The sequence below is a fragment of the Cucumis sativus genome, chromosome 3 (genome assembly GCF_000004075.3).
Source record: "Cucumis sativus cultivar 9930 chromosome 3, Cucumber_9930_V3, whole genome shotgun sequence".
Classification (NCBI taxonomy): Eukaryota; Viridiplantae; Streptophyta; class Magnoliopsida; order Cucurbitales; family Cucurbitaceae; genus Cucumis; species Cucumis sativus.
In genome coordinates, this window is record NC_026657.2 from 38350538 (window position 1) to 38364529 (window position 13992).

At 34.2% G+C, this 13992-nt stretch overlaps 3 protein-coding genes across 6 annotated transcripts; 2 read left to right on the forward strand and 1 right to left on the reverse strand.

The window, feature by feature from the left end:
* Positions 1 to 479: 479 nt before the first annotated feature.
* Positions 480 to 3398, reverse strand: LOC101219700 (cytoplasmic 60S subunit biogenesis factor REI1 homolog 1). The gene is made up of 5 exons (XM_004136267.3): positions 3120 to 3398; positions 1907 to 2440; positions 1656 to 1825; positions 1333 to 1551; positions 480 to 824 (listed from the first exon to the last, which is right to left on the reverse strand). Exons 1-5 carry the CDS (start codon positions 3222 to 3224, stop codon positions 665 to 667), a joined length of 1188 nt encoding a protein of 395 aa, XP_004136315.1. The 5' UTR covers positions 3225 to 3398; the 3' UTR covers positions 480 to 664.
* Positions 3399 to 4376: 978 nt separating this feature from the next.
* Positions 4377 to 7709, forward strand: LOC101213731 (rust resistance kinase Lr10). The gene is made up of 3 exons (XM_011654222.2): positions 4377 to 4950; positions 5887 to 5981; positions 6132 to 7709. Exons 2-3 carry the CDS (start codon positions 5918 to 5920, stop codon positions 7424 to 7426), a joined length of 1359 nt encoding a protein of 452 aa, XP_011652524.1. The 5' UTR covers positions 4377 to 4950; positions 5887 to 5917; the 3' UTR covers positions 7427 to 7709.
* A 1220-nt stretch (positions 7710 to 8929) lies between these two features.
* On the forward strand, positions 8930 to 12972 carry LOC101219459 (rust resistance kinase Lr10). Of its 4 annotated transcripts, none has more exons than XM_011654224.2 (4): positions 8931 to 9067; positions 10025 to 10124; positions 11376 to 11437; positions 11529 to 12972. In XM_011654224.2, exons 3-4 carry the CDS (start codon positions 11377 to 11379, stop codon positions 12776 to 12778), a joined length of 1311 nt encoding a protein of 436 aa, XP_011652526.2. In that variant the 5' UTR covers positions 8931 to 9067; positions 10025 to 10124; position 11376; the 3' UTR covers positions 12779 to 12972. The 4 variants fall into 4 exon arrangements, with proteins under 4 accessions (XP_031738772.1, XP_011652526.2, XP_011652527.2 ...); XM_011654225.2 differs by having other exon boundaries at positions 8940 to 9067; positions 10022 to 10124; XM_031882912.1 differs by having other exon boundaries at positions 8930 to 9067; positions 10025 to 11437.
* The last annotated feature ends 1020 nt before the right edge of the window (positions 12973 to 13992 follow it).

Below are 13992 nucleotides of genomic sequence, written 5' to 3' on the forward strand. Positions count from 1 at the left end.
CCCATTCCAAAATTTAAAACTTGTACGTGTTGTATGCAAATTCCTCAGGAGTGTTAATAATAGTTCATCACATTAAGAATAATTCCTTTCATCTTCTTTACCAAGTAAACTAAAACAGATTTAGAGTAAGAAATTGAATAGTGAGGAGTATGAAGCCCTAAATTTTGATATTTTCTAGTGACAAAATCCACAAACTCCTTGACCCAAACAAACAACAACAGTAGAGATCATAACCCTAAACTTTCCTACTACTTCCAAACTTTTTGAACCAAACACCTAAAAGGGAATTAGCATAGCTGCTTTGTGCCCTATCATCCTAACATTCATTCTTCAAAATAAAGGGAAAAAATTAAAAATGCATGATATAAGGAAAGTTAACGTAGCAAAATGAACTCCATCATGATAGACAATATAGTAGACTATGACATATAGATTTTTGCTATATTTTAAGATGTTTTTAGAAGTTTTTTCATTTAGAATGATTTTCAACCATATGAATAAAATTATAATTTATCATCGACTAAACAGATAAACAAAACTTTGTGGTGTTTAAGAGAGAAAATACAGGCAGAAAACGTACAACAAACTTAAACTGCACCCTGTTAGAATCGATTGTTCCTTCTCCAATCATAAGCCATTTAAAATTTAAAGACAAATACCAATTCTAGTGTGGAACATTCTTAGGCAGGTTTCGGATTACGTTGTTCTTCAATCCGATTTTGGTGCGCATTGCTTCCAACCCGGTTCGATTCATTTCTTTCATCACCTTCATCCTGATCATCTTTTCTCTCGATTGGACCGTTGCCAATCCCATACTCCTGTACCTGCCAAATCAAAATGATAAAAATCTCTTCTCAAAGGTTTGTTCATTCCATAATAACATATTGCTTTGATTCTGAGCTCATAACGAACAGAGTTCCTCAAACGATTGAGAAATCATTTTAATATTTCACCCGCCGTTATTGTACGTCTTTAGCGAGATTTAACATATGTATCCATAGATTTTAAGGCTTTTTCTTTAATCATTCAAGACAAATTTTTATTATATGCAAATTGCATATTTTTAGTACATCGATTGGGATGAAGGTTATGCCAATTACTGTTTGAGTTAAGTTCACTTTGGCATAAAAACTGCATTCAAAAGTGTAAAATTAAATAATAAACTAATCTTGAGTGATTAAAGTCATTTATCAAAATGGTATTGTAGATGAAAAAAGTAATTTTAACCATTTCAACACTTCGATCCATCGAGTCTTCTCCATGAAAGTTGGCTTTAAAACAAATATAATTTATATTAGCAACGGGATCTCACGGTAAAATATCAGAACATACCTAGCTGCCAATACAGCAGTAATGGCTGCATCGTTTGCAGGAGATGGTCGTGGTTTTTGGCGATAATAACGTAGAAATTGTCTGGAACCAAGTGTTTTAGTCGATTGTCGTTCGCTGCTTCCTTGAACTAAGATGAGCTCTGCTCCACCACTACCAAATTGGACAGTGTTGTCTTGCGCACCTGATGGTACGAGCTGGTTGCCACTTCCATCGACATAACTATATGATAAACACCATAGAAAATGAAGAAGAAACTCAGTTAGAAACTGAGTTTATTTCAAGATATGAGAAATGAAAAATTCAAGAAACAGAAGGATAAGCACCTGCTGCTGTAATCATAAAATTCCTCCAACTCTACTTCTTCATTCTCGTCTTCATCACCATAATGCACTTTGCAATGGCTTTTTGCTTCCATATGCTTCCTAACAGCTTCCAAGCTGCTAAAAGGAAGACAATTATCATTGCAGTACAGACACCTGAAATCCCTCATCACCTGGAAATGGAACATTGAAGTAAATCAACTTCTGATTTCATTGAGCACAAAGTTAAAAAAGGGGGTATCTCATTTTAACACCTTCAGGCCGACATATGTAAGGAAGCCTTTTGGATCCTTCAAATATTCAATATCAGGAATAAAGAATCCATGTTTCTTGTGCATGTGGACCATGCAGCTCTCAATGGTATCATGCTCTAGATCACACATGAAGCAGCATGATGGATCCAAGTCCACCTCAATGGCATCAGTATCATCATCCTCATTCTCATCCTCATTTCCATCAACCATGTCTTCATCGGGATCAACTTCTTCCCACTCATCCTCACTCTCTTCCTCCTCACTTTGTTGGGGTGCCTTGTTGGAAATTCGCTGGGGAAGGGGCTTAATTATTGGCTTTTCAACTTCTTGATCATGTGCTCCTTGCGAAGCTCGAATGATATGACTCCTAGATTTAAGGTGTTGGGCATGTGCCTGAGCACTCCTATAAGCTTTGCTACAAAGGCCACAAGAGTATAACATTGAGTTCTCTCTTGATTTGGCATTCTCTTGTGCAGCTGCAGCAGATTGTCTAGCTAAAAACAATGCCTCTGTAACTCCAGGAACATTAGCAACCTGATTTATTCACAATATAATTAGATAAATGATATAAGATGTATTTTCAAAGAGACACGTCCAAAACACTATACTAAAGCAAGGTCAATTGTGAATAAAATTATTATCCCACGGAATATGTTTGGCCTTATATGTATCTTCAACAAGATGAAATCTAGTGAACCTTAGAACAATGCTGCTTAACCACCACCAAGAGTCTCACGAGAAATCAATAAACAAAATTATCAATGGGTACCTACGACAAAATTACAAGAAGAAAAGAAAAGGAACATTTGCATTTAATGGAAATCCAGAAAGATGATATGTTCCATACTTCCACGTATAATGCTTTAGAACAATCATTTGAGCTGAAATTCATTTTTTTTTTAAAAAAAACGTACTGATCGAAATTCTGTATATGCATACCCCCAAAACACAACATATCACATATTCACACCAAAATATTCAACAAAGAAGACAAACACCCCGAATCGATGAAATTGGGCAACGATACTCCAGAAGCCAAAACCAACAAGCAAGCAGAAAGAAACACAAAACTAGCAACGGGAAAAGAAAAAAAACAAAACGATTTCATATCAGTAACAAACGACATCAACCTACTGCGGCAATAGAAAACCTAAGCGATTGGTTTCAATTATCAGCATGACACAAACATTACATGTAGAGATAGAAAGAAGACCTTGCGCTTAAGATTATATCGATGCCATTCGGATTTGTAGTGAAGCTTTTGCTCATCGACGTCTAGAAATTCTTTGTTACAGGCATTACAAGTTAGACCCGGCATCTTCTTATCTTCTTCCTAATCACTGACGCTAAATTCTGATTTGAACGTCAATCAATCTGTTTTGAGAAACGAAACAATGAAGCGATATGGAGAGGGAGAGAAAATGAAGCGATACGGCGGGGTTTGAGGAGAAAAATATATGAAGAAAAGGAACTCGGCGCCGACTGCCGACGGGACGTGAGTTGTGACTCTAAACAGACGCATGCTCTGTCGTCACCAATTATGGGCCTTTATTTGGGCCTTCTAATATTGGGCCATAAATTTGTGACAATGGACCTCTCTTGAGCGATGCAGTCCTGATTGGCCCGTAATTTACCTTTCTCATGATTTTCAAATTTAGATAAGGATGAGATTCCAAGTATTAACACTACGCACAACAATGAAGGGTACTTCTATTAACTAAACAATTATGTGAAAGAATTGATGATCATTTACTCGTTCATATACGAGCATATAAATAATTAAACGATAAATATCAAAACGATTGTGTGAAACATATTAAACAATTGTGTATAAAGAACCAAACGATCGTTTGTACTTTGTTACATGATATTGTATAAATAACTGTTTGATAATTTTGACTTTATTACACGGTCGTGGATGATTGTATCGTGCAAAGGAAAAAACAATTGTTTGCACTTACGTTTGTTTATGAAATCATATTTAAGCAAACATGAAATCAAACATTTACCTTCATATATCGAGAGAGATGATTGGAGAAATATTTTATAGCAAAAAATATAGAATGATAATTAATGTCTTGGATAAACTTTTATTGTTCTATCGTTGATACAAGTTTATTAAATGCTTATCTATAAACCTCAAGCTTATATTGGTCATGGATTGAGAACGGGAATTGAATTCTCTAAGACCTAATTTACAGTTGTTCCTCAATAGCTCAGTGGTAGAGCAGTTGATCGTTAACCGATTGATCGTAGGTTAGAAACACATTTTTGCTATTCTACTAATACTTGTACTTGCTCTGCTATTCTGCACGAGCGTGGCCAACCATAAAGTTAAAAAATATTAGTTTTACATATGAAGAAAACATATGTAAAACTTTTTTAATTTTATTTTAGGTTGCTTCATGAAAATTTGCATATTTCCTTCTGGTCGTATAAGTAATTTTCATTTGTCATTGGCAAAGTAGGATCCGAAATGAAACCTTTACGCCAAATGTAAAAAAGGCGAAGTTAGATTACTTGCATTGCAAGTTCTGCATTGGTGGCTCAAAAACAGTCACGGCGGGTTCTCTCAGCGGCTCCATGAAGATGAAATTTGCAATCGGATCAAGCTCGGGAAGATGGATAATTCTTAGCTGCCATCTGAATACGCCAAATTTCGATCGAACTATTCAGATTTTGAAGTTTCAATAATCGATTTGTTAATCGAGTATATCAATCATTCGATTTAATCTGTCGCTGTCTTGAATTCGAATTGAGATATATTTATAAATTATGATCTCTGGGAACTGTCGATGAGAAAGCCAAAATGTCGATTCATTCAGGAAGTTACCTCGGAATCAGCAATTAGCGACAGGATAGGAAAGGGCAAGAGGATGGATATTCTTCTTCGGAATTTCATCCCTCTTTTTTGTCCGATTTCTTCTCTTTATCTAAGGGAAAATCTCTTGAATAGGATAAGGTTGAAAGAAAAAATGCCAAAGTGGAAGAAACATGGGAGGGATGAACTAGATTTGGCTTTCATCTGATTTTGATCCTTCAAAGTACGTGCTAACTCTCTGTTTCTTTTTCAGAAGTAGCTCTCTGAAATGTGTCTGGATTAGATAGCTTCAATTATAATTGTTTTGAGCTTCGTAAATTTTGATCAATTTCGTTGTTACTTACGATAATGTTGTGTCCAGTTAGTGGATCACTCATATAGAAATTTAAGCAAATTAGTGATATATGATTTGGAAGTTCATATTTATTTTCTATTTAGTTTATGGTTCCTGTCTGAAGGAAGGAATGTTGAAGAGGACAGACAGATATTAACAATGTTTAGGGGAGAAAGAACCAATTCTTTTAAAATATTCAAATATACCGGTTTACGCCCTAACCTCGAGACAACCCGCTGATCTTAGAACATCTGAGTGTCGTTAATGAAACTCATAGGAAGTTAATGAGTTAGTTATCGAGACTAATGTCTTGTTTTTTACCACTAGGCCAAGTGAAATCTAGTAAAATATTGTCATACAAAACAAAGGACAATGAAATGAATTGGGATTGGTTCCATTGTTGTTTTTTTAGAAAAAATTAGGGGTATTGATTTAAAGTATACAAAGCTTAACGGGTGTCACCAACACTTATGTAGAGGCTTGAACACATGATCTTCTTGGACCACCTGCTCTGATACCATATTAAACCACCGATTCACCCAAAAGCTTAAACTAGTGGTTGAAGGTAAATTTAAATATATATCACCAACAAAGGGAATGCACAAAAACTCTAGTGAGTTAAAAAGACAAACAGGAGGATAATTTGAAAAGAGTCGAGATAGAGAGAGATTCAAAGATAGATTGATGTTTTGCATCAGTATTCAACTTACTTACTTTTACTCCTAGAAGTATTTATGTTATGCTTAATGATCTTTGATCAAACAAACATGAACCAAATGAATTGAGCATGTTTTATAATTTCTTGACTCTGATTCTGTTTTGTAGTTAGTTTAAATATCAATTTGCCTCCCTTAGAATGGCTACAGGCTTCTCTCCGCCAAATTACTATGCTGACCGAAGATCGGAAGCAAGAGCAATTTGTGAGTATCTAATCCTTGTTGTTTGTGGTAAAATATGAAAGAGTATCCTCTGAATTATTATTGTGTGATACACTTTAGATCAAAATTCATTGATACGGATTAGGCTTTTGTATATCTCACCATTTCAATAAAAAACATTGGGGCTTGCAGATGTAGTTTTGATCTTGGTGCTTTTTTCTGTGGTTGCTGCAATTGGTTGCTGCTTTTCTAAAAAAGTGAGACAAAATTGTCTAACGGAGCTGGAAAATGCACTTGTTCCTCCATCTCCACCAAGGTTTGCTTCTGCACCAAATTTGGCACATCAACCAATGCACAATAATGTAATTCAAGTTTGGGAAATTGATGCACCAACAATGGAGAAATTCATTCAAGAACTGGCAAAAGAAAAGCCAATAAGGTTCACTGCTCAGCAACTATATATTTTCACTCGCAATTATTCAACAATACTTGGGGCTGGAGCATTCAGTACAGTCTACAAAGGTGAGTTCCCAAATGGGGTTAAGATTGCTGTGAAGGTTCTAAATAGAAACTCAGATAAACAGGCTGAGCAGCAATTTATGGCTGAGGTAGGAACAATTGGCAAAACTTATCATAGACATTTGGTTAGGCTTTATGGTTTTTGTTATGATCAATATATGGGTGCATTGGTATTTGAGTATATGGAAAATGGATCTTTGGATAAATATTTGTTTGGCAAAAATCAAGATGTTGATTGGGGGAAATTACATGATGTAGCCATTGGGACTGCTAAAGGTCTTACTTACTTGCATGAGGAATGCCAAGAGAGAATCATTCATTATGATATAAAGCCAGCTAACATCTTGTTGGATGCAAATTTCTCTCCCAAAGTTTGTGATTTTGGACTTGCCAAGCTTTGCCACAGGGATAGAACTCATATATCTCTCACTGGCTATCGAGGCACCCCCGGATACTCGGCACCGGAGTTTTTTCTGAACAATTATCCCATAACGCACAAGTGTGATGTTTATAGCTTTGGAATGCTATTGTTTGAAATTGTTGGTAGAAAAAAGAATGCTACTGTTACTCCTTCCGGGAACCTTGATTGGTTTCCTCGACACGTGTGGGATAAGTACAAAAAGCGCGAGTTAGAAGAAATTAGTCAAATATGTGGTATTGAAGAGAAAGATAAAGAGAGTGTGAGTAGAATGTGCAAGGTGGCTTTGTGGTGCATTCAAGACTCCCCCGACGAACGGCCGCCGATGAGTGTAGTGGTGAAGATGCTAGAGGGAGATGTAGAAATAATGGCGCCATCAAATCCATTTAAATTTTCGAATCCAACGCCAGTAGGGAACAACAAACCGAATTTGCTACAAAGTAGTAGTAGTTCGAATTATTCGACATCGAGTGAAGAAATACATTCTTCTTGGTACAAGAAAGCTACTCCAATTATGAAGAAGTATGAAATACACATAGGTAGTTCATAATTTAGAAGTTGAAAGATTTGTGTTGAGGTTTTAATTTATAATCTTCGTATCCCTTTCCTTTGAAGTACGAAGTTCTCAATGGATCGATTTATAGAGACATTTTGGTAATCTGATAGTTACTTATGGTTGATTGTTGGACAAAAGGATAGCTAGTGCCTTAGTACGTGTTTGAATTGATTTTTTAAGCGTTTAAATAAATATCCATAAGTGTAAAAATATGTCTATAAACTCTTAGAAAAATCATTTCAAACGGATCCTTAATTTGGTGGACGAATTCTCATTTCATACTGTTCAATTTTATGTATTTACTTTAAATCGCCGTATTGTTCTTTTAATCTCCTAATTTTGAAGGACACGTGCATCTGATCAATGAGCTTCAAACATACCCTTTTGGTCCTAATTCTCTCCGTTTCTTTTTCTAGAAAATTTGCATTTGATCCTTGATGTTTCAAAATATAATTCTTTTAGTCCCGAATTGTTAACAATATGTTGAAAATGTCTCTGAGTGGTTTTCTATACTCAATTTTCAAAATCTTTTATCTTCCTATGAGTAAAGGATAGTAATGAAATTGGCTTTGTTTCAGCGTCACTGCTATATAATTATATGCATTTTTTAATTAAAAAAATATGCTTAAGAAATAATTTTAGCGATAGGTATTTTTTTAAAACAATATTTTTCCAAATTAAAATAGTAAAAAATAGTATAGCAATCTTTTAAATCTAATTTTAAATTACAAAATTTAGAGACTAAAAAAAGTTTATTTTAAACTTAGGTACAATACAAACTTATTTTAAAAAACTCTAAAACTAAAACCAAACGCAGGTATTCTACGAAATATTAGAGTTAAAAAGTGTAAATTATTCTTGTTCTTTTTTAGTGCAATAATATATATTACGATACACGTAAACGAATATAGTAATTTATAGCAATCTATCACGATAAACTAAAATATTTTAAGCAGTTTTATCGTTTAAAATAAATTCTCAAATACAAAATATCAAAATAATGACAAAAACCATTATCAAAATTAAGGAGCTAAAATAATAACATGGGTTCTTAATGCACTAAAAAAAGCAAATATTAATAGATTTAGTCATGTCATGAATTTTAACTTAAAATATCACTTTTACCTCTAAGAAAAATTACTTTATTTTTAAAAAATGTTCTAAAAATACTTATCCATATAAAAAAATAACATAATTTATATGTGATAGACCACTTGATGTATATTGATCTATCGTATAGAAAATAAGATGTTTTTAAAAAATAAAAAAAGTTTAAAAACTATTTACATTTTATATAACAAAACTATTTACGGTCGATCTTTCTATAAACAATAAATATTTTTTGTTAAAAATATCCAATATTTAATCATTCGAAATTAATTTTTACTATGATAATAATAATAATAATATATTACCTAAAAAGAAGGGCTGAAAAGGAAAGACTAACAATAAATCTAATATTTATTAGGTTTCAATTGAATTCCGCGGGAATTTATTAAGTTTAGCTGTTAATGAGACTTTTCTACTCTCTCCGATAGACTTCTTACAAGTTTTGTCAAAATTTTGCCATGGCGGGTCCTCTCTTCACCGGCCCCATGAACATGAAATTTGGCATTGGAAGAAGCTTGGTAAGAGGTAAAGCAGTTCTACACCACAAACATATTACATTGACTCCACCGGTCAGCTCTGAAATTGATGTTTTTAAATTGTCGGTTGTTATATTAGGGTTTTGTTTCTTCATCATTTAAATAATACATTCATTTTGACTCTTCTTGTTCATTTTACCTTTCGCTGTCTGGGATGGCCCAAATCATTGAATGAAATATTGAATTATTGGTGAGAAAGTCAAATTTTAAGTTTCTTAGGAATTGATTATTGTTAGAAAATTCATGTCCAGGCGGAGATTTTTTTTTTGCCAGCATACCGAAACCTAACAAATCAACTGCAGAATGTTGATTAGTAAAATAAGGTTTTAGAAAGCCTGTAGTTTGGGTCGAGACGCATATTAGAATTCCCTAGAGAAGATTTACCCCTATGTGTAGGGATTTCTTTTTTTAAAAAAATTTAAAATTTGATATCCATGGCTGTTCGCATTCCTTAGACAACCCATCCTACAACATTTGAGTGAAACTCTAAAAAATTAATTTATAGGTAGGTGGCACCTGGATCAAACCGATGACTTCTTAGTAACTTATGTCCCCCATGATGGTTCTATGTGTTGGGAGTAGTTTGAAACTTCACTCTTAGGCTAGAACTCCCTACAAGAAAGCTTGTGTATAGCTAAGTTACGAATTTCTGTTAGACTTATATGCTCACGAAAGACCCTTTTGCAATTGAATGTTTCAAAACAAGTGGAATAAGGTCCTGGTAAAAATGTGTTCCATATGATATGATTTAAAAAAAGTAAAGAAGAGCTAACCTCATTCCGTAAGTAACTTAAAATTTTAGTTTAAAGAGGGAAGGGGAGCCTGACTCCTTTTCACCCATTTATTCAACAATAATGATTGGGACAAGCAAGGGCCATGGGAATGGTTCTTCGTCAAAGTTTCATCTCAAATTCATTTATATCTAAGAAATTTTTTTGAATAGAAGGTGGTGGAAACAGGAAAAGGTCAAAGAGAACATGGGACTATGGGAGGAAAAAACTGCTGTGGATGAACCAGATGTAGCATTCTTCTGATTTTCCTATCGAGTAAGTGTAATTCTATATCTCATTGAATCTCTCTTGATTGAAAACTGCGATTAAAAGAATAAACATCTTTGGGCTACATGACAGGATTAGTTTGATTTCACCATATAATGACTTTGTTTTTCTTCACAAAATTTGATATGATTAGTTGGTACTTGGTATGATGCTCAGTTGATCAACCTTCAAACTGAGAAGTAAGCAAATCAGTGATGAGTTGTGAGTAGAATGGAATTTTGATATTTTAAGTAGTTGGGGAGAGAATTATTGAAAAGTTTTGAATGGCTAGAACTACTTGGGGAGGCTACACTGGTTATTATAGTTAGAGGTTGTTATAGTCTATGGATTATAATAGTTTGTGTTTAGGGTATAAATTATTTAAGTATAGGTAGGAAATATTAAACAATGTAACAATAGAGAAAGAGAGAATGAGTATGAAATAGTAAAAACATTGTAGAAAAGAGAGATTTGAAATAGTAATACTCTAGTTAATTGTATGTTATTACAACTTGAGCCCCAAACATGAAGTGGGCTATAATTGTCCACTCTATCAACTTCATGTTGGTGGCCTAAACACATCCTTGAAGATCAAAGTCCCATTATAGGTAGGTTGAAGGGGTGAATGTGTTAGAACTTTTTTTTGGAATATATTATAAAAAGTTAGCTAATTGATAAGAGGAATCAGGTTCTTGTAAGCATATTTTGGAGAGTAGTCCTGCAAAAGTAGAAGACTCTTAAGAGCTTGGAAGTTTTACATTTCTTTTCTTAAATGAATCAATAACATTTATCTATTGCTTTTCTCCTTTAATTTGTGGCTCCTATCAGGTAGGTATGTTGAAAGGGACTACAAACGTTAGCACAATTAATGGGAGAGATCTAATCATTTCAATTTTCAAAATCTAAAAAATTCATGTTCACTGTGCTCCAAAATTAATTTACATTTCTTTTTAAATAGTAATACAATATCTTATTATTATAATTCAACTTTCTGAATCCTGGTTCGTATCATCGTTGTGGTAGTTCTTTTTTAAATACTTCTGCCTTTTCAGCTCCTGGGCTATGGCAGAATTGAAGATAGTGATTATAGCAATATGTTGTAGGAAAATACTAAAAACTTCAATAATCTATTAACAGACAAATAGAAAAACAGATTGATGTAGGTCGAGAAAGTGAGAGATTTAAACATAGGTTGATGTTTGTTGTCAAATGGCATCATGTTGTTAACTCTTTATCACACTATCAACTTGTTTCCCTCAGAATGTCATCAGGGTTTTCTCCAACAAGTGACAATGGCGAAAATAATGCTGGAGCAGGATTATGTGAGTACCTTATCACTCTGTATGAAAAAATATGAAACATTATTGACACAAGTTAAAATTCTCTTTATCTCACAAAAACATTGACTTGCAGATATACTTTTGAGCTTTGTGATTTTTGCTGTCATTGGTGCAATATCTTGCTGCTTTGCTAGGAAGGTGAGGCAGGGTATTGTAAGAGAGTTGCAAACTGTAGTTGCCTCAGCTACACCAAATTTGACACATTCACCAAATGTAGTTCAGATTTGGGAAATCGATCAACCAACAATGGAGAAGTTCATCCGAGAAATGGCGGAAGAAAGGCCTGTAAGGCTCACTCCTCAACAACTGTATTGTTTCACGAGCAATTATTCCACACCACTTGGGTCAGGAGGATTTGGTTCGGTCTACAAAGGTCAGTTTCCAAATGGGGTGAAGATTGCTGTGAAGGTTCTGAAGAGGAACGCAGATAGACAGGCAGAGGAACAATTTATGGCTGAGGTAGGAACAATTGGAAGAACTTATCATATAAACTTGGTTAGGCTTTATGGTTTTTGTTATGATCAATATATGGGTGCATTAGTATTTGAGTATATGGAAAATGGATCCTTGGATAAATATTTGTTTGGCAAAAATCAAGATATTGATTGGAGAAAGTTACATGATGTAGCCATTGGGACTGCTAAAGGTCTTGCTTACTTGCATGAGGAATGCCAACAGAGAATCATTCATTATGATATAAAGCCGGCTAACATCTTGTTGGATGCAAATTTCTCTCCCAAAGTTGGTGATTTTGGACTTGCCAAGCTTTGCAACAGGGATATAACCCACATGTCCCTCACTGGTTATCGAGGCACGCCGGGATATTCGGCTCCAGAATTCTTGTTCTTTAATTATCCGATAACGCACAAATGCGATGTATATAGTTTCGGAATGGTATTGTTTGAGATTGTTGGAAGAAAAAGAAATGCTGGAGTTACAGATTCTGGGAACCCTGATTGGTTGCCGCAACATGTTTGGGATAATTATGAAAAGGGTAAACTAGAAGAGCTCACTCTAATGTGTGGCATTGAAGAAGACAATAAAGAGAGAGCTAACAGAATGTGTGAGGTTGCTTTGTGGTGCGTTCAAGACTCTCCAGACAACCGGCCGCCTATGAGTACAGTGGTGAGGATGCTTGAAGGAGGAGTAGAAATAATGCCACCACCAAAGCCATTTCTTTACTTGCAATCAACTGCAAAAAGAAACGCACAACAAACTAGTAATAGTTCAGATTATTCAACTTCCAATGAAGAAAGTGGGTCAGTATGGTACAAGGACACTCCAATAATGAAGAAGTACGAAATACAGATAGCTAGTTCTTGATTTGAAAGAAAAAAGATTGTCTTTTGGCTTAAACATGGTTTTTCTTCTTCTTTAAAACTTATGGAAAATGTAGTCATTTGGTTTATTTTTTCCGTGAGAGGTAAGTGTTTGATCTTGAGATTGATAATACAAAAACTATGACATTTTAACTATGCTCATTATAAAACTATGACAGTAATATATTGGAACCCAAATCTCGAACATAGAATGGATAGAATATGAATTTAGAACTTTATTGCTAGTGGTAGAATTACAATGTAACAATCGAATTAAATAGAAACCTAATTCGATTAACAACTTTTCCTCACCATTTTGTTACTCTCTCTTTCAAGAATATACATAAATGACTTCCCACTTAGAAGCTAACTCTTTTATTTATATTTCTTCTTACTAATTGTGATCTCCTCCTATTGGTTACAATCTTCACTATTTCACTCTCCCGTTTTCCTTCTTTATTATTTTTCTCCTAGTGTATTCATGGATTTGTGAGTGGTCTATCATTGCATTCTCGATCCAGTTTCACCTTGTCCTCAAGGTGAAAATCAAGAAAAGATTGTTGAAAGTCATCATAATTTTTCCAAGTTGCCTTGTGGCTCGACAATCCCTTCTAGCTCATCAAAACCTCCCAAACTCCCTTATCAGTTAAGGAAGCTATTGCTGTTTTTTTTTCCTCAACATTGATTAAGTATTGCTAATTTGTGAGGACAAGGATATGATGAAGCATGTAGTATGAAAAGTGAATTGTTCCATGGCTTGAAAGCACTTATTTTGAAAGAAAATGAATGTGCTTTTTACGTTTATTGTTTTGCTCATCAACTTCAATTAGCTCTTATAAATACTACAAAAAATCATATGAAAATTGTCGGTCTTTTCCTTATTGCTACAAATGTAGTGAATGTTATTGGAGCATCAACGAAACATCTAGATATTTGTATCATTATCGTGTTGAAGTCTTCTATGCTGTCATTGATATGCAACTTCAAGAGTTGAATAACTGTTTTACTGAAACAAGTACTGAATTGCTTCTCTGTGTGGCCTGTTTGAATCCGAGTAATTTATTTGCTGCTTTTCATAGCCAAAAACTTAATCGACTTACTTAGTTTTATCCAAGAGACTTTTCAGCTATTGAATTCTCTATGCATGAGGATCAACTTCAAAATTACATTATTATTGATATCCATTTAAAGTTTGTTGAACATTTAGTTGATAAGTGC